Genomic DNA, 23,164 nt, shown 5'->3' on the forward strand with positions numbered 1-23,164 from the left:
TGGGCCAGCTTTTCTTTTTAAAAGCATGTTTGCAGTCAGAAAGCTTCTTGACTGCACACAAAATGTATGCAGCAACCACCCAGAAAGGGCTGCAAGCGACATAAATATTGATAGATATAATAGCTGAAGAACACACATTGTTTGATAAAAATCTTTATTTTGACTTCTAGTAATTAGCTGTACTGAATTCTGATAGCACATAGATTTTCCTTGTACATGGCAATTAGATGATTAAACCTATTTGCAAACAATTCAAGTATTATATTTACTACTGGAAGGATCTTCATTTCCTGAAAGACAGACTTAAGTCGTGATGATACTGTCTGTTTTTCTTTCAACTTCTTCCCTCTGCAGTAAGCCAGTTACTAAATTTTCACTCTGAAGTTTTTCGACATCTGTGTCTCAAGTAGAACTAGACTTAATGGGGAACTCTGAGCTACTTTCATACATGGCCTAAACCCGAAGTTCTTGTTTCAGCACAATGCAGATTTGCCTGAGATTTAAATTAGGATCATTTCCAGAGTTTTCTTGCTTTCTAAAACGAAGACATAGGATTTGGGTTTGTGTGTGTGGGGGTTTTTTTTTTTTTTCATTTCATTTTCCTGGAAGTAGCTTTTTTCTCCCTGGTCCCCCCATCCCTTCCGATTATCTGAATGAATTTTAGAGTGAATTAAGCAGCCAATGCAGAAACTCCTGTGGCTTACAGTCTCAGCTATGTGCAAACGGCTTTGCGTTCTCTGCCTCTCTATGCAGAGAGAGAAAGACTGTTAGCTAGAACAGGGAATTGTTTATCCTGTTCTTCTAAAAATGTCATTGGATCTTTATTTTCCATGTGGATGATGATTATATATCAGAAGAGAGCTCTGTTTGTATTTCTTCTGGAGGGCAATGCAGAGTTACAGTTGTGTTCCCTCCCAATCTTATTTTAATTTTTATGTACTTTTCTTACCTTGTAGCAAAATAGACAGGTTTTTGTTTCGTTTTGTTTAATCTTTTGCTGTGCCTAGTGACTTAGAGATTATTAAACTATTTTGTAGGGCTACTAGAGCAACATGACAAGAAATGTCCTATGTAGGTAGGCAGTATAGAGCACTCTATCCAAGATGAACAGAAAGTCGGCATAGCTGCATAAATTACACCTGGAGTCAAGAAACGGGTCTTGCATGGCAATCTGTCCAACTACAGAATCATTTGTTTTCTAAACAAACCAAAACCATACTTAAGCCACAGTGCTTGCTGGTGCCTTACTCTGAATACCCTTTAAGTGTCAAAATTTCTCATTGGCACATACATGGACATAGCACACTAGTATCATATGGCAGGCTTCTCTGTTTGGTTTTTAAGGCATTTGTTTCCTATCTTCTCACTCTGGAACTCAGGAGGCATATGGGTGGTTTGCGATACCTTGCTGCTGCTGCTGTAAACTGAAAATTATAGTGCTTTAGAAAACAGATTGTAGAAATCTAAAAGAAAGATAAATTAGAACTGCTACTTAACCCTTTAAAATTTTCTGCTAACTTGTATCACCCGCTGAAGTATTTAGGGAAGCCAAAGTATGAATGGTATGTTAGTGTCAAATAGGAGTAGCTCTTTTTGATTTTTTTTTCCTTTTTTTTTTCTTCTTTTTCCTTTTTTTTTTTTTTTTTTTTTTTTTTTTTTTTTTTTTGGTGGGAATTGGAGTTAAGACAGTGTCTTAAATTGGGTGATAAATTAATTTGCATGAACTACTGGGGCATTCAGTTAAATTACTTCATCAAATATGTGAATACATGTAATGGTTGCAAAGCTTTCATGCAGTATTCCCTCTCCCTCCTCCTCCCATCCCTTCCTGCCCAAAACAAATAAGTAAACATCTATAAACTTCATTTGGAATTACTGAATATAAAACTTGGATGTTAGAGGAACCTTTGGATTTATAATAAGACTGGTCTTCAGGGCTGGAACAACCCAGAGCTGCAAGGTTGCAGGTGTGAAACCTGGCCTTGAACTCTATTTCTGAATCCGCTGCCTGGAAGTGTTTCTGTAACCTGGCACATAGTAGGGGAAATGGAAAGAAAAGCAGCTACATAGGCATATCAAAAAGCCGTAAGGGCTTGCAACACTTGCTTACAAAGTATCGTATCGGTAACAGCTGAGAGAACACACAGGGCTGCTACAAAATAGGTGTACTAGTATTAGCTGTGAAGAGAAAATCAGCATGATTGCTGTTTGCCATGTTGAATTTAAGTTAGTTTGTATTTCATCTTGCTGCAAGAATAGTTCCTGCAGTTCTCTGTGATCTATCACAGCTTTTCCCATCTGATGGCTCTGAGTAGGATGAGTGCTATGCAAAGTAGAAGTGTTTTTGAGCTACCTAAGAAAAAGCTCCACCTTTAACAGTGGATATGTGTAAGGTCCCGGTTTCTTACCAGATCATCAATTTCTGCTTGGAAAGCTTTGGGCCCATAGAAGGTACTTACTTTCTTGGCGGTATGGAACAATTTTGCTCCATGCTTTGTATACACAATATACATTGTCTGGCCATTGTTATACCTGTGAGTAATCTACTTGCTACAGCCTACTTGTTGCACAGTTATCTGAAATCAAATTTACCTATCATAATGTAGTAAACATCTCTTAACTTCTTTTCTTTTCAAATTATGTGTGTCAAATCTTCACACCAGATAATTGCCTTAGTATCATCACCAGTACTTGTCTGCTTTTGGTTTATCAAATCTAGAGGTTGTAGAAATGTTCAAAGTAAACACATCCACATGTGCGCACACCCACCCACCCCAGGAGTCAGAGGTGTAGGGAAAAGGAACTTGAATAGACTTAAAACTAAAATCTGAATTTAAAGAAGGAATGGGGAGTTAAGGAGAAAGGGTCAGTCTTTCCTTGAGGCCAAGCATTATTAAAAATCTCTGATCTCCTGTAATAATCCTTCATCTCTTTAATTCTCTACCCTCTACACACAGACATGCAAGGGCATATAATACTGTAAGAAGGCCAATTTGGCATTCTGAAAGACATTAATCCCAGGCATGGAAGTCACTGACATATCTTTGCTAGATGCCAGCTGTGCCCTGGCCAACCTCTGTTGGTTCAAAGTAAATGCTTTCACCCCACACACAAGAGTATAAGTAGAATGAAGAATTGAAGCTATTCAGCTCTTCAGTCATCTTCCTATGCGTAAGAGAGCACATTTCACAGAATAAGGTGTTCCCTCACATGAGGTGCTCTTGCTTCCCTTTCACTGGTGACACAGGTAGAAGAGAAAATCTTGGAGTGAGGAGGGTGGTGAACTTTCTGGAAGGCTGATGCACAAGTTAGAAAATACAATGCTTCTTCCTGGTTTGCTCCCACTGTCTCAGTGTTTTTCATTTGGTTAGGAAAAAAAGGTTTCTTGTTTTCCATGAGCTCATGAAAGTCTTTGTCCTATTTGCTGCTCTTTTCCCCTCTTATTTTCTGTTTTCTTCTTTCAAAAGTTGCACTTAGTGCAAGGTGAATTACATTACTATCACTTCTTTCTTCCCCAGCTGTACTTGCAACATACTGAACCAAAGGGAGATTGAAGGAGTACTTGGAGGATATCATGGAGAAGTAATGATGGTGGGACTAGCTTGGCTAGAACTGCAGTCTCATCTAAGGCTGCTTGAGTGGGGACAAGCGAATTAGCCTCAGAGACCATGCTAGTGGAAATCTGCAAGCAAGAAAAATGCTTGATGCTTGGCAGATTTGGTTATCCCACTGAGCAAGTGGGTTTCTGTTCTGTAACAGGTGAAAATTCACCAATGAGTGCATTCACTTCTTCTGTCTCCCCAACCTGCTTGATGCTGCCTGTGTGCTGCACAGCCTTCTTGATCCATCCCCACAGCTTCCCTCTCACAGTGCAGCCAATTCCAACCCTGAGCCGTTGCAAGATGCGTTTAAAAAAAAAAGAAAAAGTCTAAAAAAATTGCACTTGCAGACATCTAAACTTGCAGCATCAGAGGCATGGAAGAAAATGTTGACCTTATTACTTGAGGTAGCAAAATCTGTGTTCCTAATTGCTGCCTTTTAAATCATCAGCTGGGAGATTAGGAGGTTCTTCAACAAACATGTCACCTGGATGTTCAGTTAAAACAGCTGATAGAACTTCCTTAAGGGCTGCTTAGCTTGTTTTCAGTTGTCTTTTTAATAAGACATAGGCATCCTGCTTCATCCATCCCTCTGTTGAAGTCACTGTTATGGCAAAAGGAGAGAAGTGAACAGAATGAGGAAGGAGGCACAGCCAAGTGTCAGGAGCACACTGAAAATGTTTCAGAGAGGCTTTCTTATGAAAGACCCATCACATGCACAATGTGAGAACAGTTAGGTTAGTCTTTGTCATTATCGAAGTACCACACCATGGGTTGTGGCATTATTGGTGCGAAACTTTCCTTTTATTAAGTCATGGGAAGTAATTGCAAGTGAAGTAAGCTAAATAGCAAGAGAAGAGACAATACCATGATATTATCTCTGTTTGAAAGCTCAGGAAAAGAGTTTTTGAACACCTTACCCTTTGGGGGTGGAATGACAGACATTTTTCCAACTAATCATTGGCTAAATTGTCAACACAATGTAAAAGAAAAGGAAACATGGAAAAATATTTTCATGGGCTTTGGGGTTTTTGGTGCCGTTTAAGAAGTGCTACTGAATTAGGGAACTTTTAGCTCTGATTATAACATTATAACCCTTTTTATGCTGCTTTATTTTTTCACAATTCTTGTTCTCGTTGATTAGACTGGAGCTGTTCTGTTGGTAGATTTCAGTACCAGTCTGGACCATAGGTAAATGTTGCCTGGACTTACAGAAACCTGAACCCCTCAGAGCTACCAAGAAACTATGAAAACTGTGGGACAATCCATTTATCTTAGTATTTGTCAGTTTTCAGAAAGTAGTTTCAGTTCTTCACTGCATTCTTCAGCCATGAAATTAATATGTGGCATCTGGCCAGCCTGGTAAGGCTGGAGGTTGTGTGTGGTTTCCTGCCAAGCAAGCTCTGGTAAAAAATGAGTAACCTTTGAGTTGAGATACTGCTTTTGTTAGTATAATATACACAATTCAAAAGAGGAACAGAGGAACCTCTCTGCATGCTTGTATCTGGTTTCTGTTGTGTTTCAAAATTTAATTATGTGATATAAATTAACACCCCAAACTTGTATCCATGACTGCCTAGACCTGTTTTTCCACAGCTTGAGGAATCAATTGGAATTATTTATCCATTTTAGTTTTAGCTTGCTCAGTGAAAGGCTTGTCTACAATTTTATGTGTCTTTGGGATTTTATTGATGTAAAGAAGTAATCCAAGCAGTATTTCTCCTGGGTTTTGAGAGAGGACCTACAGTAAGTGAGATAGTTATTGAAATAATTGCTTGCTATTACAGGTTAAGTATATGTCTAGAGAGATGATGGTTTAAAATTGAACTTTGCATTTTAGAAATAAACAAAAAGTATCAAAAAGGAGGAAGAAAGGGACATGGTCCCAAATCCCCATTTGCCACTAAGTAACTTGCAGATGAGCACGTTTCTTTCCCTTTCCTAGCTCCAACTCAGACACCCACCTTTCTGGCTACAATTCTTAAGTTGCGTCAGCCCAGTCTTGAGGCAAATTCTGTCTAGTGCAGTTTCCTCCTTTTTCTCATGTATCTGAATCATTATGGAGTTGGGAAAAACAATCTCTCTGCAGGAAAGCTACTTTGTGCCCAAGATAGACGTGTTTGTACATGCACGCATTTGAAAATATATCAAAGTTGGTCTTTAAGAAAAAACTGTAGTCAGCTCTAATAGTTGTGTTAATTTGTCTGAGAGAAAAAAAAAATCGGTTTAGAGATCTAATTTTTAGTGCGTTTGTTTTGAAAGATAGCATGAAACTGATGAGTATGTTGGCTGTCGGCTGTCCATTTGCTCCATGAAAGCTCTGTTGGTTTTAGGGTGTATGAGTCTATGATGTCTAAATTTATCTAAGAATTAACTGCATGCTACAGCGGTACTGCAATATATAGGATTTGCTACATAATGAGGATAATGGATACTTTTTGAAAATGAAATGTGGTGATATAAAGCTATTTTTCTGAATGTTTGCATGAATCTGACCTCTCAAGTACCCATTATTTGGGAACAGTGAAATAACTCTCTTTTTTAGTTTTAGCATTCTCTACGATTATTTTAAACCAAATAATAAATCATTATTAGTTTGCACTTACGTGATTTCTGTAGTTTGGAGGTGAGTAACAAACAGTTCTCTTGACCAGTTTCAGTGGTGTGATAAACAAAAGCACACAGTTTCTTAGTTTGCTGAGAAACACATGATTTGGCTTCGTTAGTTCAGAAAACTTTAAAAAGCTGAAGAAGTAGAAGGATGTTTGAGTTCACGTGGTGCTTGGTGTTGATTACCACAGGAGGGTTTGTACTGTAAGCAGGGAACAAAAGATGCAGCCCTGCATCTAGAAAAGGCTGTTCTTGACTGCAGCGTCCTCTGATAAACTTTGACTATCACATAAACTTTCTCCATTCAGGTTAATTCTAGTTTTTCAGGAATGACTGAATTTTTTCTGGAGTGATTGGTACTTCTTATCTTGGGGTCACTTCAAGTTTTATTAACTGTGAGGGACAAATTCTTCCGTTACATTTTTCATACCTGTTTCCTGTGGACGCTAAAGCTCTAGCACATGGAACCAAGTTCTTGCTTTGCAAAGGATTTTTATGATACTTGCATTTCTTTTCTATCCCTGATCTATGAGATTCCTATTAAAATGAAAACATGGTACGTACCCACAAATTAACATAAGAGCAAAGCTGGTTTGTACTTCGTTAAACTCCTGTGTTATTGTGGGAAGTTAGCTATTTATGGTGAATGCATGTTTGTTATCTCAGAGCTGGATGCAGCTGTGATGCTGATAGGGGAGGATGAGTGGCTGCACAGCAGTGCAGCTGCTGCTTCCCCATCTCATGATGCAGAAAGTAGCAGATTTCAAGGTGGTAATACGGATTTTTGCAGCATCTTTAATTTACTTTCCTCAGCAATTCTCCCCATCACCCCTTGTCTACGACTAGACCTCTGTGACTCTGTCAAAGTGGGATAAGACATGTCTTTTGTCCTCTTATTTTGCCACAATTTGTGTATCCAATGAACACTTAAAACGTATACGTCAGTTCTGTTCTGCCCATTATCTCAGAAGAAACTGTCATATATTCCTCGTTTACTCCAGAAACATTCACTTTCATAAACTGTTTTCATCCTCTGACTACCCTTAAACTATAAACTTTGGTTGCGATGTTGATGTTGAAGATTAGTCTTTCTTTTAATACTAAAGTATGTAATTTTTTAGTTTACTTAAGCAGAAGTTGGAAGAAAAACTCACTCAAGCAAGTAACTGATAGTGTTAGCTCTCTGTTTTCTGTAGTTTTTATTACAATTTTTATTTATTTATTTATTTAGATTTTTTGGGGTAAAGTGAGGATCTGATTATTGACACTCCCAAAGTATTTCAGATTTTTTCAACTTTGGATGCCAGCAAAAAATATTCTTAGACTAGCCAGATGGAAAAGGAGGGGAAAAGACAACTGGGAGACATGGCATGCTCAGTTAGGTAGAAGCTGAGTTCAGATTTCTGGTATAGAGGGTTTGAGAGCTTTTACTGAGACTGAAACAGACAAAAGGGAGAAGGAATTGAGGGTTACATATTTGCTGGAAAGAGGCTAAAGGAGTTAAGTCTTAGTCGATATAAGTACCTTCTTACCTCGTGGGGATTTTTCATTATAAGAAGGGGTGATGCAAGGCAGGGAGGGGAGGAAGGAGGAATTTGGGCTGGAAACTGAATGGTAAGTAGTACCAGCTAGACACAACCAGTAAACGGTTAGGAACATCCTAAGCTATCTTATTTTCTAGGTAGGGCTGGTCTGAACTATGTAGAGCCATAAAGGCAAAGCATGGGTATCTGTTATAGAGGCACAGTGAAAGCTCTAAGGCTTGGATGAGTGTTGTGATTAGAAAAGTGAAACGAGAATATAATTTAGGTTACAGCTTAAAAGGATCTGAGCAGTCAAAAATTTTAGTAGTATGCAAAAGGTGGTGAGAATGTGAAACAAGTTTTAACTCTGGGAGTAAAATTGGATCTTACAACTATTTGTATAGGATGAGGAGATGAATTGTAGAAGCAGCTTGGTGGCAACTCTAGAAAGGTGGCCAAGCTGAAGGCACTCAGAGGCTTCCCACAAGTGTAAAGAAGAAAAGGTGAAGACTTGATGGCTGGAGTGTCGACAAAAATTTTTGAGATGTCATACAGACTTACTGCTTTTATGCTGAGAATCCTCATGTTCTTCATCTGTTCTGGCACTCTTTGGCACCCGAAGATAAGAGAATAATGGGAGAGAAAAGAGAGGGGGACTGACATTCTTAGGGAGAGAAAAATGAAGGCATCAAGAACACCAAACTGTATGCTCAAAGAATGATATAAATGAGCTTTAAAAGAAATTGTATTTTCCTTATTTTATAGTGGAAGAGCTCATTAGAATTCAAGTGGTAGAAAAGAAGAATAGGAAGTTTCTGGAGCTCTTCTTCAGAAGGACCTATCAGTCCAATGTGATAGTCAGCCTTTTCATAGAAGTGGGAAATCTTGACAGTGCTGCTCACTGGAGAACAATAATGGAAGCAGAGGAGTGAGAGGAGAGGAACAGTAAAAATATTAGACACTCAGTGTTAGGGAGCCCCTGAATTCTGAGTTTAAAGGAAAACTATAAAGCTGATTCAATTCCAGCAGTGTCCTTAATGCACTCTTTAATGAACAAATCATGTCAAAACTTTAAAGGCTTTTTAATCTCCAGCAGCTTAGGATCTTTACTGGCTCCACAAAGCAAAATACAGGAAAAGGGTGGGTGCATGGGAAGAGAAAATAGCTAGCAGTCAATATATGTTACAGGTTTTGAAGAATTGTTAAAAACAGCTTAGTTATGAAAATCAGTGTGGGATTTATAATCAGCAAGATCAAGCAGAAACCTTCACAGGTAGGACTGTTGCAAGGTGAATACTTTGAACAATGTGAAGCCATCTAACTTGTCCTAAAACAATTCTCTGGTCATGGGGTTGTATGGTTTGGCAATGTTGATTTTTAAAACATCTTGTAGCATTGCAAGAAGTTTGAAGAAACTGGAGGAATGCTAATGTAGTAGCAGTATTTAGAAAGGTAAATGCAAATCCTTGGTGATATATTTGATATGGGACAAAGTTAGGAGGAATTGCAAATAATGACAATGGTAGTCACATAGGAGTTGTGGTCATGTGCCAAGCTTCACCCATTCAAACAAACTAAGTTTGATTGTATTCAGAAGTGAATTTACAAATTTTAGAGGAAAAAGTTAGCCTGCGGCCACAGAATGAAGGACTACGTCTTTAAATATGGTGACTCTGCTCAGTCTGTGTTAGTCACAGTGGGCAACCGGCTCATCATAAACTATTAAATGAAAAGCAAAAGTGAAAAGAATGAAAAGCAAAAATGCAAAGAAAAAGAAAAAGTGGCAAAAAAAAGTGCCAGCCTTGGATGTACGAATGGGATTGATGAGTAGAGGTAAGTGGTGGAATTACTGCTCGATGTGGCTCTCATGGGATGACAATAAAAAATCATTAATTCAGATCAGATGTACACTCTTCAGAATGAATTCTGAGAGATTTTAACAGGTTTATAAAACAGGTGCATGATTTCAAAACTGCAAAATCCCTTACAGTAAAGGGTTTTGTGTTAAACTCAAGGAGATAGTTTAAGTACCTTCACACAGGACAAAAAACGGATGGGAGATGCTGTAATGATTAGCAATGCATATTACATGGGTCATGCCTGAAAACAGAGCCTAACAAAGTGAAGGTACATGCATTAATCAGTGAGTATGTTAATTAGCAGCCAATTGATTCTCCATTATCTTTATCACCTGTAGATGTCTTCAGCCAACGACTGTTTGGAAGATACAGTTTGGCCCAACATGAGATGGGCATTAATCAGAAACATTTATTAAGCTTATCAGAGAGATAACTAGATACAATTTTATGGCTTCTGCCATGTACAGGAGTTATTAAAATTTCTGAAGTTAGCAAAACTTCTTGCCACTGATGAATGAAATCTTTGCAATCAGAGCAATAATGCTATATTTTGTAGACTTAGGTTTTGAGCATATATTGTTTTTAATCATGAAAATGTGCTAGATGATCATTAGTCATCTGTTTTTGCAGTTATACAGAATTGCTTTTTCCTGAATAAAGGTATTGTTTTACTTTACAGAAACAGATAATTGAAAACATCAGAAATGTAAAGAATCTTTGAATGTAGTTTTAGAGGATGTTCACTTAATCCCATGGAAATTAGCAGGCGTTTTTCTGCTATTTTATTTTTGAGAGTGCCATGCAGTATTGACTGTGAGGCAACACTAGTTTAGGAAGGATGGGAAGGAAAGTAAAATTTGATGAAGGATTTAACACACAGTTTCATTTATGATAATGTCAAATGCAATTGCTTGGGTAGTGCGGTTTCCAATGTAGACTCTGCTGTGCATGACCGAAGTGTTTAGTTGGTTTTTTTTTACTTCTTCTGTGTGCTCTGAGAAACAATTCAACAGAAAAAACTCTGCTTTCTGTAGAGAGATGCGGTGAGTTGGTCAAATTAATAATATTAAAGAACAGATTAATATTCCTTTCTACTGATGTTTTAATAATGTTAAAGTGAATGAATGGTTGAGGTAAACCATTCTAGTTTGCCCTTCTTGTAAGGTGTATGTAGTTTGTTAATCTGGGCTGCATTAATACTGCTACTTTGCAAAGAAATAGTGATGAATTAAAAGGACTAACGTTTTCAGTTTTAAGGAATTCAGTTTCTTTATGAAGTAAAATTGCAATATTACTGTCTAATCTCTCAGATATTTATCATTGCGACACGTACATCTGCAAATGGGATGTAATTAATTAGTTTTTACCTGACACTCCTATGGTTCTCATGTCACGTAAATGTGAGTGGCAGCATGGTGGCCTGGGTACAGCAAGGAGGTGTGAGGTGAGCAGGATTGGGCTGGAGTGCAAGTGACTCACTTTCCCAAGTTAATGTTCTCCTCCTCAGAGCTTATCATACTTTGTTACTACAGGCTAATTTAGATCCTTAAATTAGCAGCTGCTTTAGAGAGAAATTTTCAGCTGATCACTTTTATAATTTTGGTGGTTTTAGTTGCGTGTCATTTTATTCTCTAGGGAAGTTGTTCCCTGAGACTTGCTGGAGGGGGTGAGGACAAGATGGCTGGGGAAGCAGGCAAGTAGTTCTTTGTAGGCTTTCTGCTTTTGAAGCAGAAGGAATTGAACTGGTTGAGGCAGTAATAAAGTTGTGAGAAGGATTTTTATCCAGTGAAGGTGGCTTTTCATTGTCCACATTTAATTGTTGTTGTATTTTTAATTAATGAAGCAAAAAGTAAAAAATGAAATAATTGCAACAGTACTGCTTAGCTTGGTGGAGTAGAATGAAGCTCAGTTGTTCACTGTGCAGAAGCTAATTAATTTGGAATTAGAAAGTAATATTGTACAGGACTTTGTTGTGTATAGTACTGTATGTAGGAGATACAGCTTGTCAAACAAGCACGACATTTTAACAGCTTTTGATCATTTTATTGTGATGCTGTGTTAGGACTTGGTGGCTTATTTTTTTTCCCCAAAGCTTTTGGCCCCAGAGGAACAGAACTCTTTTACCAAGACTGTGGGGTCAGTGGTATCTAATCTGCTCTAGAGGGACTTGTATGGTGTTATTTAGCAGGGCTGTGGGCCACGTTCATGAGTGCAAGTTGGGAGCAGGATGAACAGAGGAGGAAAGGAAAGGTTGCAGGGACCCTTGTAAGGGGTGGCTGGAAATGACCCACATTACTGTTAAACGTTGATATTCTGAAATCAGCCACAGGCCCTATTTGAGACTGCAGGCTTAACTGTGCTGGGCATTTCAATGTTTGCAATCATCCTTATTTCGTACACCTCTCCTTTAGAATTTGTAAAACATACAGCTGATGTTGAAATAAAAATTTTAAAGGGCAAAACTGTGGGTGAAGTTAGCTTTTCAGTGAAGAACATGCTGCTTGGCTAGATGTGTTGGCGTGGTTTGCAGGGAGTGCTGTGACACATTAGTAACTTTTTCTTACTGTCTGTGGGATAGGAATGATGTTCCTTTAATGTTTTATTTAGCAATCATATCTCAATGTGTTGCCTCCTGAGTGATGTTCTAAGAGTACCCTATGAAAACAAATAGTAGACCAGAATACAATGAATTCTCTTAAAAGTAACACCATTAAAAAGGGGTAATAAAATAATATTCTTGGGTATTGTGTGTTTTGTTAGAGATCTCCTGCTTAACTCCTGCCTATTCTAACCTTCCCATGTTTCATTGTTTCATGTTTGATAGGATTGTGGTTATGGATTGAGAGCAATCATCTCCTCAAATGTGTATTAATTTTTTTTTGGAGACTTTGTTTTTAGAGAGGTGTGCAAAGGTGTATGGCCTAGGCTATTTTGTTGTCTGAAGTGATACATTTGTCTAAACACCACACCCCCCCCCACACCCCCCCCACCCCCCACCCCCCCCATAATCTAGCATTTCATCCACGTAAAAAAAAAATAATGTTGAAAAGGGGACCAGGAATACATTGGGTTGTGAAGATAGCTTGGTGACAATGATGGAGGAAATTATGGAATGGTACCTTTTGGGGAAATGCTGGGGGATTGCTTGTGTTCCAAAATACCCTGTGAAGATGGGACAGGAAGGTTTCTTCTTGTGTATATTTCAGGACATGGTTACCAAAGCAGCTTCTCTGGCTCATGAGAAGATTCTCTTAGCATCCTTCTGACTTGTGCTCTCTTTTCTAGCTGACAGTCACAGCTGTCCCAGAGAAGACACCCCAACTGGGAGCATGGATTCTCTTTCTTCCCAGTCTCCGACACTTGCCTTCTCTAGTAGTCCCCCCGGGGTCCTGGATGGAAATCACCTTATTATGGACAGTGGGGATCTTACAGGCTGGACAACAAATCTGTAAGTAACCTGAATATTAAGTAATGATTTTTCCACTAGTATGATTGTACACATGAAACACGTTCCCCTTTTCAGTTTGGTGGTGAGTGATTTTTAGAAATTACGTATAATCGTGTTTGTTCTCTTCTGCTACAAAATGCTATGTGTTTACATGTTGTGGTGGATCTTAGAGGGTACTTGAATGTTTGTAGGAAATAAATGTTCTTTTTCTATGGAAACCTAGTGCATTTTACTGTAACCTGTTATAAAATGTTAGATGTTTTTTATTTAGGCAATGAATATGTAAGTTATTCTCTGTATGATGTATTACCCTAGTTTTATTTTGAGACGCTGTTAAGCTAGTGTCTAAACAACTTGGATGCAGGGCTATTAAGATTTAGGGCCAAATTTGGGGTTCAGATAAATACACTGTAATGAGTGTGTGCTCAGGTGCTGTTTAAGAATTTTCTTAAGAAATTAAAAACCTATTTTCCAATGAAAGGTGCAGTCTGTCACTTTCAGTAGACTCTGTAGATGTTCAGTTTTTAAGCATGACTTCAGTTTAGCAAAAACGGACATTACAATGTTCATGCTATCTCTGTAATACATATTCAGGTTTGATATGCAAAAAGCTGAACATAACTTGTTTTTTAAATCAGAAGTTGAACTTGAATTGAATTCTCTGGTTTGCTATTCATACAAACTTTAACATATCAAGACAAAGTTTTCCAGCCTTAAGTGCCAAGAAGATGGAAGAATTTCTGGAGAAAAGATTTGTTACAAATATTTTCCATAATAGCATTCTGAGTAGTCTATTCTGTGGATGAAGCAAGTGTATAAAATATATGTGTAGGTGTATGTAACGCATGAGAATATATAGATAGCCATAATGGGTTTATATTTCTATATGCACATATGAATAATTAACTGCTGATTAGAGTACTTATTAGCTAGAGCAATATTTTCTCATATGTACTGAAAGAATTCCGGATTTTATAGGTATTTTACATAAATGTTGTTTTTTCAGTAGAGGACTGAAGTTACTCCTTCCTCTTGTACTGCCCACTAGTAGTGGGTAGGATTACCAGTAAGCTATATTTGACAAAAAGAGGTGCATCTGTAGATGGTATAAAACTGGAACATCTATGAAAGCGAGCATAGCTAATCAAGGAAACGTAGGGATAGCAGAACATTGCTAATGTCACTTTAGAGTATAAAAGGTGGTGTTTTATCAAGAGGGTTCAGGAGCTTTAGGTGTTTGAAGGAACTTTGCATTTTTTGCATTTGTTAATTTTCATCAAAAATTATACTGTACTGCTGTTTTGGAAACTTTCAGATGGCTTGAGGTTTTGCACTCATTTGGAAACAGTACTTAAACAGTTCTGTTTGGAAGGGAAAAAGTGCATGGTATGAGCGTCTAGATCAGCGGTCCTCAAACTTTTTAAACAGGGGGCCGGCGCACGGATGAAGTGGCAGGCAGTCATCTGCGGCTGTTTGGTTCCCCCACCAACCCCTGGCAGGGGGGGTCTGTAATACCGGGATTGAGGACCCTGGGGGGCTGTATCCAGCCCGCAGGCCATAGTTTGAGGACCCCTGGTCTAGATCATTTGTCAAAAGCAGTTTCTTTCTTCTGCTCACCTGTCTGTGAAGTTTACTTAAGAGCTACCTCTGTAACAAGCTTGGACAGTGACGGAGAGTAGTCTGTGAATGGTACATTCTTTCTTTCCTCTACTTTCTCAACTCACAACGGCTTCTTTTCACCTTCTAATTCTGATGACGCAGAGGGCCTTGCCTTAACAACAACTACTACAAAACCCCAAACCAAATTAAACCCCCCACCATCCCAACCCCCAAACCACCTCACTGTATTAATGGCAGGGGTAGATGTCACCTATGGAAGAATGTACTTGGTGGGCTTCAGCAGTCATTGTACATCATGGGAACCTGTGGGCAGGGAACGGCGGTGGTTGTCTTGTCGTTGTGTAGCTGTGGAGCTCTCTCAGCTCCAGGAAATGTAGCATTGGCAGTTGAACTCTGCTTTGGTCACAGACAATTCTCATAAACTGGACTACCCCAGAAATAGGTGGAGAAACAATCCTTTCTGTTTGTGCAGGATTTCAAAATGTTTTGCATTTTGTGCCAAATTGGAACAAAAGCAATTCTTAAAGTCTCGGTATCCTCTCTAAAATGGTATTGCAGATCTTCATTGAGCTACAGTAAATACCACGCTGAGTCTAGGGGAGATGGAAATAGAAGAGGATCTGGTTTCTCAAGTTTCTGCTGATGTTTATAACACATGGGTGTTACTTGTAAGAGATTGATCACTACGGAGTTATGTAGTCAACAAGGTGATGGTGACTTCTTTGTGGTAGAAGAATTGCTTCCATTGTTTCCCCCGGGAGGGATGTTGCATTGTGGGTCAAGATATGTCAGATATTCCAGGGCTGGTTTATATCAGTAGTTTGCTTTAAGCAAGAACACGTGATAGATAGCAAGAATACTTTTTGTGATATTTGTTTTCAAGAAAGGAAGAGCATGTTTTTTCCTGAAAGATAGCTGTTGTCACCATGATGTTTCCTGGCAGAGTTTTTTGTGATGCATGCCCTTTCCTTGTCCCACCTTTAAAAACAAAAGGAGCTACAGCTTCCAGCATGGTGAGGGGAGCACCAAATGAAGGCAAATACAGTCTCGCCTCCTGGCTGGCACTGGGAGGGGACTGATAGCCAGAGTGGTGAAAGAAGTGAAGAGTGCAAGGGCTGTACCACTGATTTGAAATGTCTCACAAAGCCCTGACTGCTCAATTGTCATGTCAATATTTAAAGATGTACTATGCATACGGTGTAACTGGAAGGTGATGTTTCACATATGTGCCATTTTGAAGCCCTGCTAAGCTGTTGGTTTTCATGTCTATAAGTGTATGTCTGCCTGATGCTAGCTTTTCTTTGAAAGCTCTGTGTGGATCAGACATATGCCCTGTGTTGTCATGTACTGCTGTAAGGGTGAGCAGAGAGCTGGGTGATGGTTAGTTCTTACTGCCCACAGCAGGGGTGGCTCTCAGTGGAGACCCAAGTTTGCGGTTCTGAGATTATCTTGCACCCTAAATTTTTTTTCGACCTTTTTTCTGAAGATATTTTTAACTTCACACTTCCATCTAGAGCCAAATACTAAAAATAAATACATTTATTTTTACATACACTCTGTGGTAGAACATAGAGCTTTTTCCCCCTGTCAATCACAAAATTACAGAATCATTTGTGTAGACACAGGATTCAAATTCCAAATAGCTCAGAATAGGCAAATTACTTTTTCTGCTTGATGAAGTACTGTGCGATAAACATGTATTGTTTGAAGACCTGTTCTATCCATGGATGCTTAGCATAATCTCAGATATAGACTGATAATTATAGTAGTGAGCTGGATGGAGTATTCCTGCCTTGTAGTGCTCTCCACTGGTATGGGCATTTTTTTCCCTTTAAGGCAGAGCAGCAATGGCAATCTCCGTTTAATGTTAACCAAAGCATTTGCATTATTTCTTTTTCCTCTCTGCTTTAAAAGTTCGTACTTGCCCTGAAGCTACAGAATTAACGTTGTACAGCCATCTGTCTTCCTCAGGTTCCACTGGAACCACTGTCAAAGTCCACTTTGACAGAGCTCCAGGTGATTACTGTTTCTGTAAGGAGAACATGTTTCAGACTGTTTTGGGACTGATGTTGGTCTAGAGTCACCACCAGTACATTCTCAAAATGCTCTTTATTTCCCCTCAAAGCCACAGTAGTTCTGAGGGGAAAAAAAGAGTTTGTGTTAGATACACCCAGTTCCTTGCACATTCCTTCTAATTCAAATTGCCACCATAGCCAGCATTCTGAAGGTAAGCTGTATCTTCTAGATGAAATGCGGTTATCAGTATAGTCATTCTTTAGCAGTTTTCTTTGGTCTGTATCTTATGCTATATGAGACACTGGAAAATAAGCAATATTCCCTGTTTTGGGTATTTGTCAAAAGCAAATTTTGTAAAGTAGAATGCATAAATACATATTTGTATTATGTATTATACATAATGATATTTGCCACCTTGTGCCTTTGTTTTAACAAGTAGGTCATGTATTGTAACATTTTGTTCCCTCCATATAGAATAGTTATATTTTGTGAGTTGCCCATAATATTATTCTGACCTGGATTTAAATAAAAACCCCCAATCCTAAGCAAGCAAACTTCCAACCATCTTTTATCCATAGCCATCAGTTTCCCCCAAACTGTTGTCTACCCTACAATTGCAAATTACCTGGGGAGTTTAGACCCCACAATCCGTCCTTTGCTCCTTCCTTCAGACTTGCTTCAAACCCTGGTTGATCTGAGGAAGGGTTATTGCTAATCTCTCGTGGTGAATGAATTTGTGTTTTCTTCCTCTCTTTTTCTTTCCTAGTAATATTTTTGCTATTCCGTTCTGGAAGCTGCTGCAGGTTGCTGCTCCCTGCCGATTCTGTGGCAACAGGCAGTCAGTTGGCAGCTTTGGTAAAGAAAAGTGTTCATATAAATGTGTCACCAGAAGCACCAGGAATCTGCTGACAATAGATAAGGGGAAGACAGAGTGAAAAGGGGAAGGGTGAATAAATAAAACACCATGCTGGAAATTCAGAAAATAAAATGAGTTGACATACAAAATTGAGCCATCAAACCAAGAGTGAGGGGAAGAGGAGGACAAAAATGTGATGTGTATTGGCAGGTGTTATGGATAGCTCTTGAAGTGCAGTTGAACTGTGGAACAGTAGTTGATCTTCCCTTTTACATGCAATTGAAAACCAGTGTTACATGGTTTGACTTTCACCCTATTATATTATGGCTTTACACATGCAAGCAATGTATAGATACAGTGATAGTGATAGCTAAACTAGGTGTATATACATGTGTGTCTAATACAATGTACTTTTCTTGTATAGATATATTTAAGTTAGAATTTGTAAAAAAGAAATTTTTTCATTAATGTCATCTTGTAGTGAAGTAGGTGATAGTGTAAAAGATACAATAACAGATATGAAGTGATATAATTCAATTAAAAAACGGCAAGGGCAACTTTTTTCTGCAGCTGTTGTGGTTTGGTTGTAAAATTTACTAGACTTTGGTTACCTAGATCAAAATTATTTTAAATTTTCAGCCTGTTTTCTATATTGTTTAGGTACTATTAAAATACTTTTTTCCCCAGTTCTGTTTTATTATGCATTAGAAATTACTACTTTTGAACATAGCTTTGGGCTTTTTGATATTTATAACTAACCTACTCTATGCCAAAAAATGTTATTATGGTAATTGATATCTCTTTGAGAAATAGAAGCATATCTTGTCTTAAACCATAGGACCTTGCATTTGAATCCATCTGAAGTTCCAGGCCCTGCAACAGATTTTCTTCAGAGAAACTATTACTTACGCTGTTTTGGTTGTATGGCCTGCACACACTTTGTTCCCCGTGCATTTTGATTCTCTGAATCTGTGTAAGGTTTGGGCATGCCCTCCTTTCATTCTCCTCCTTCCAATGTCTGCACCTCCTATGACTCTTCTGACTGAGGTGCTACTTTTTTACATCTAGGTTAGGTGTTGAACTCTTGCTCCTGTGTCTGTTCTCATACATGTCTGTGTGCTCACACCACTAACTGTTCTTTATTCTGTGGTGCTGCTTTGAGAAGAGGTTCTTCCCTACAGCTGTAGAGCCTATATGCTCTAATCCTAACAGAAGGGGTCATACATAAGGCAGCTATTTCCTATTATTTTAGAGGGAAAGGAGATCATTCCTATTACTGGTCTTCAGAATACTGAATTGTCTTAATTTAACAATTCAGGCTACCTGTAGTAATTCCAGAATTCCAGATTAGTTTTCTTCATCTTGACCTTCAGTAATCAGGGTGGTGGTGTTTATCAAGCTCTTCACTGACTTCCCAGTGGGCCAGAACCATTTATTGATACAAGGTCTGTCTTATTCAGCCTTTCCCAGAGTGCTGGCTATGGTGGCAGCTCACCTCCAACCACCTCAGTGTAGGTTTGTTTCCCTTACCGTGATGACTGAGCTGTTGAAAGTGGATTACAAGTCATGTCCTAGGACACTGTGGACTGCCTTGTGTCTGTCTTCACTCAACCTCAGAATGAACCAAAAAACCTGAACACTTGGTATTCCCTAGACTTTGGTATGTGTTGTAATTAATCTTTCTGAGCATCTTTTTTTCTGATAAGGAAAGAAAGATTTGTTACTGTTACTGACCCGTTGTTGTCATGAGATCTGTTTGGGTTTATAGCACAATGCCCTATGCTAGGGCTTATCTACAGAGTTTACAGACTTACCCCTCACTGCTGGGTTTTCAGAATTGGGTCAGTCTTCCTTTTTGGTTGGAAGTCCCCTACCTTATCTGCATGATCTCTTCATTCAGATCATGAAAACTAATGTCTTGTTCCTCAGCTGAAGAGTTCATTTTTGGGATCTGAGACTGCAGGGTCTTTGGGTTTCCTGGGGAAGTGGAACATGGTGTGACTTCTGATGGCTCTTCTGGATGGAATCATGCTACAGGACGTGGGTAGCCTTCCTCAAGGTGATGATACTGTCTGTAACTGTTTACCTTGCCCCCTTCTCTTTCCCTCTGTAGGCCTTTGGGATTTTGCATCTGGAGGGGATGGAAAGCATCCTGTCCCTCAAACCTCTTCACCAAGTGTGTATATGAGTGGGGGTGCATGGCTTGTTAAAGCAGTTATGTTTCTGGGCTCAGACTAGTAAGATTCATGGTTTTCAGACTGAATCCCACCTTGGATGCTGCTGTAGGAGCATGTAAGTTGCAGCCCTGACAGTCCAAATACTGAAGGTACTCAAAACCCAGAGGAGAAATAGAAACACCAGTGTAAATGGCTTGGAATACGCAAGGATCTCGTGGCAGAGGAAATAATCCAGTCTTTCTTTTCTTTCCTTCACAGTTCTTCTTTATTGATTCTCCTGGCACTGAAATATTCTGTTATCCAGCTCAGTGATGTATATGTGATACACTATGGGCATCATCTCTGGGTTTTTAATATACACAGAGGCTTTCAAAATGGTCATGAAAGCTGTGCTGTGCCGCATCCTGAGTGCTTTCAGGGTCTTTGTGACCAGGTTGTGAAGAAGCTACTCACTCTTCGTGAAGTTGCAGGCTGTTCAAATTCCCAGTGTGGAAACTGATGTTAAAAGAGCCATCAGATGGCAAGGGAGGGCAGAAATAGTGGTGCTCTGCACGTAACAGAAGCCTTGGAGATAGTTATTAATTTTGTTTGACTGCTGAATGAATTCCTGTCAGCCTTGTTATATCTACATCAGTAGAACTGCATCTGTAGTCTCCTTAAAATTGAAATAGTTTCTTTTGGTACTTTCTGGCAGTCGTGTGAATTTGCAGTTTTACATAAATGATGAGTGACTTCAGTTTCCATGTCTTGAAAACTTTTTATAATATCTAATATCATCATCTTATTTTATTAAAAGAAATTGCTTTAACAGCTGTTTGGTCATTGTGCTTATTTTGCAGTTTGGTTTTGTTTCAGCTGCCACCTCTTCAGTGACTCAGCAGTTTGAGAGTGGGTTTAGCAGAGCAGGCACTTCTTTTTGTACCCTTTTGTTATGCAAGCAGAGCAATAGCCCTCATTTTGCAGCTCCTTTGAAATGGGCATAATATAAATTAGTCATGTGGTTCATACAAGATAGACCTTGCCATCTCCTTGTCTTCCAGTGGGGTAGGCAGCTGGGCTTGACAGCAGCCCTGCTGTTTGAGCACGGGTTAAGTGGTATGTGTGCTCAGAGCAGGGAGAGTTGTGGGTGCAACCACTGTGACGAGCTAAGTTTTTCTGGTTTTTTTTCCCTTCTTTTCATTTCTTTTCCCTTCTCCTTTTTTTGTATCATTCCAGGGATCACAGCCCCCTCATTATTATTATTTTTTTCAAAAAGGAATGGCAGTATTCTATAAGCTTATTGGATGTACATACTTCATTTTTGCTTTGTCTGAATTATCATTTAAAAATGCTTTAACTTAGCTGCTGTAGTCATTAGCTTCAGATTTACCAGACTGGCAGGAAAGATCATTTCACTAATGTTTTAGCTGCTTCACTGAGACCTCACAATCCAAGTTTAACAAAACCTCTATTTCAGTGCTGGCTAAAGTGTTCTGTATAAACGAGGGTTCAGGACTTTAGCACGCATGTTACAATCTTTAAATTTTGGAGGTGGAGTTTCTTTTCAGAGAGAACACAGATGAGGAAATGCTGCCCTTCTGTTTTGTCTCCAGCTTTGCTGCAGCTATGGACAATTTCTAGAATTTTGTCCATGTGTTTTTTTGCTCCCCAGCCTCACCAAGGCATAGGGGTTTTAACATGCGGGAAGATGATTGTCTGGTGGTAGAGAGTATTGGATTGCATATCGAATCAGAAATAGCCAACACCTTTTGATATACTGTGTCATCTTATAATGAAACCTCTTAAGAACACTTTCATTGAGTTTGTCAGCCAAACACTGTGATACCACAACCATGGGGCTGCCAAACTCATCTATGAAACAACCCTTTTTTTCTCAGGAGTTGCAGTGTAGGTTTTTTTCACAGAATCTCTTCTTCACTCTCAAGATAAGAGGCTGCTCTTTAGCTGTGTTACCTTAGGAACCAGCCAGATAAACATCCAATAAAATCTTGTTTTCAGGAGTTTGTTTCTGAATATCAGTACAAAATCTCTAGCTTATTTTCAGTAAGGCCATTTCCCCCTCCTCCCTTCTCCCAGTGTTCACTATGTCAGACAATAGCATTTTTTCTCAAAGAGAGATGGTGATGTTAGGCTTTTTTTTTTTTTTTTTTTTCCTTCTTCTTTCTTTCTCTCCTCACAGGAAATGCATTCCCTTCGTTTTAGCCCATAGGAGAAAGTATTTTTTCAATGTACCTTCTTAAAGTTGAGATGCTATATGATAAGATACGTAGTGCTTTCTAATATGTCATCATCTTTATAAACAAAGCATGCAAAGCTTTATAGCAAGGTAACTTTGCTACCACAAGAATCTTTTCAAGAAAAAAAAAAATATCCAGCAGTTTATTGCTTACACATACAACATTGGGACTGATTTTTACTATCGAGTAAAACCTTCTTTTTTAATAATAAAATTAAATGGTTCCTGAGATAGCCAAGTACAGTAAATAAATAATAATTAAAAAACCCCAAACCCTGAAATTCTAGAATGTGCTTAATACTTTAAGTTGGGTTTTGGGTTTTTTTTCCTTCTTAAATATGGTGAAACTATTGCTATTGAAAAATGTCCTGTCCCACCCCCCGCTGTATCTTAGAGGATGATCTCTTGCTCGGTAACTAGGAGCTGAAAGTGACAGGCAAATTCAGGAGCTGTGCTGCAGTGATTTCACTACAGCTGATATGTATTAAGGGAATTAATCAAAAAGTGGGGGAGGGAACAGCCCAGTGCTCCATGTACCTGCACTTCTGGAGCATTTTTCCATTAGAGCTGTTGGAATGGCTCAGATTTCATAGAAAATCTGCTAGTTTTCATATGCTTTTATATAATGCTGACTGGTAAAGGACAGTGTAGTCTTACTAGTTGGTAGGTTATCCTTCTTGTTGAGTCCTGTAACTTGAGAAATAAACGTGCCATGACATGGATCTGAACATTTTATTTCATCTTCTGTTCCTTTATTCACATGCCTTTCCTCCTTTTTTCTTTTCTCGGCAAGTCTCAGTGAGAAATCATCTGGTATTTATTCCAAATATTCTTATGAATGACCGTTGCTTTCCTGGGTCAGAGGGTATCTTTTGTGTCTTCTCTGTTCCAAGTATTGTTTTGAAATCATTAATCCTGTGACTTGCAGGTGGTGTGTGTTGTTCTAGAGCTGATCAAGTAAGTTGCATAGATTAATATGATGCATGTTTCAATGAAATATTTAATATGTGGAGAATTTTATTATTCACTTGTTGAAAATCAAACAACACCCATCTGAGGTATGCACTAGAGAAGACCACTTGGTAGAATATTCTTGAATTGTGCTTAGTTTGCATTAGAGGCATTTTAATACTCTTCAGGCAATATACTCGGAGTATTATTTTTCTATTTTCTGTAGTTTTACCGCTTTCAGAAGTGAGCCTGACACCAATCTTAATGTT

The 23,164-nt window shown here is 38.7% G+C and overlaps 1 protein-coding gene across 1 annotated transcript in view; it reads left to right on the forward strand.

Moving 5' to 3' along the window:
• Positions 1-23,164, forward strand: part of ARHGAP10 (Rho GTPase activating protein 10) — a 155,119-nt gene that overhangs the window by 118,005 nt on the left and 13,950 nt on the right. The window contains exon 20 of the mRNA XM_005243310.3: positions 12,877-13,039. Within this exon, the coding sequence (XP_005243367.2) occupies positions 12,877-13,039 (163 nt within the window). The remainder of the gene's footprint in view (positions 1-12,876; positions 13,040-23,164) is intronic.

The sequence above is a fragment of the Falco peregrinus genome, chromosome 2 (assembly GCF_023634155.1).
Source record: "Falco peregrinus isolate bFalPer1 chromosome 2, bFalPer1.pri, whole genome shotgun sequence".
Classification (NCBI taxonomy): domain Eukaryota; kingdom Metazoa; phylum Chordata; class Aves; order Falconiformes; family Falconidae; genus Falco; species Falco peregrinus.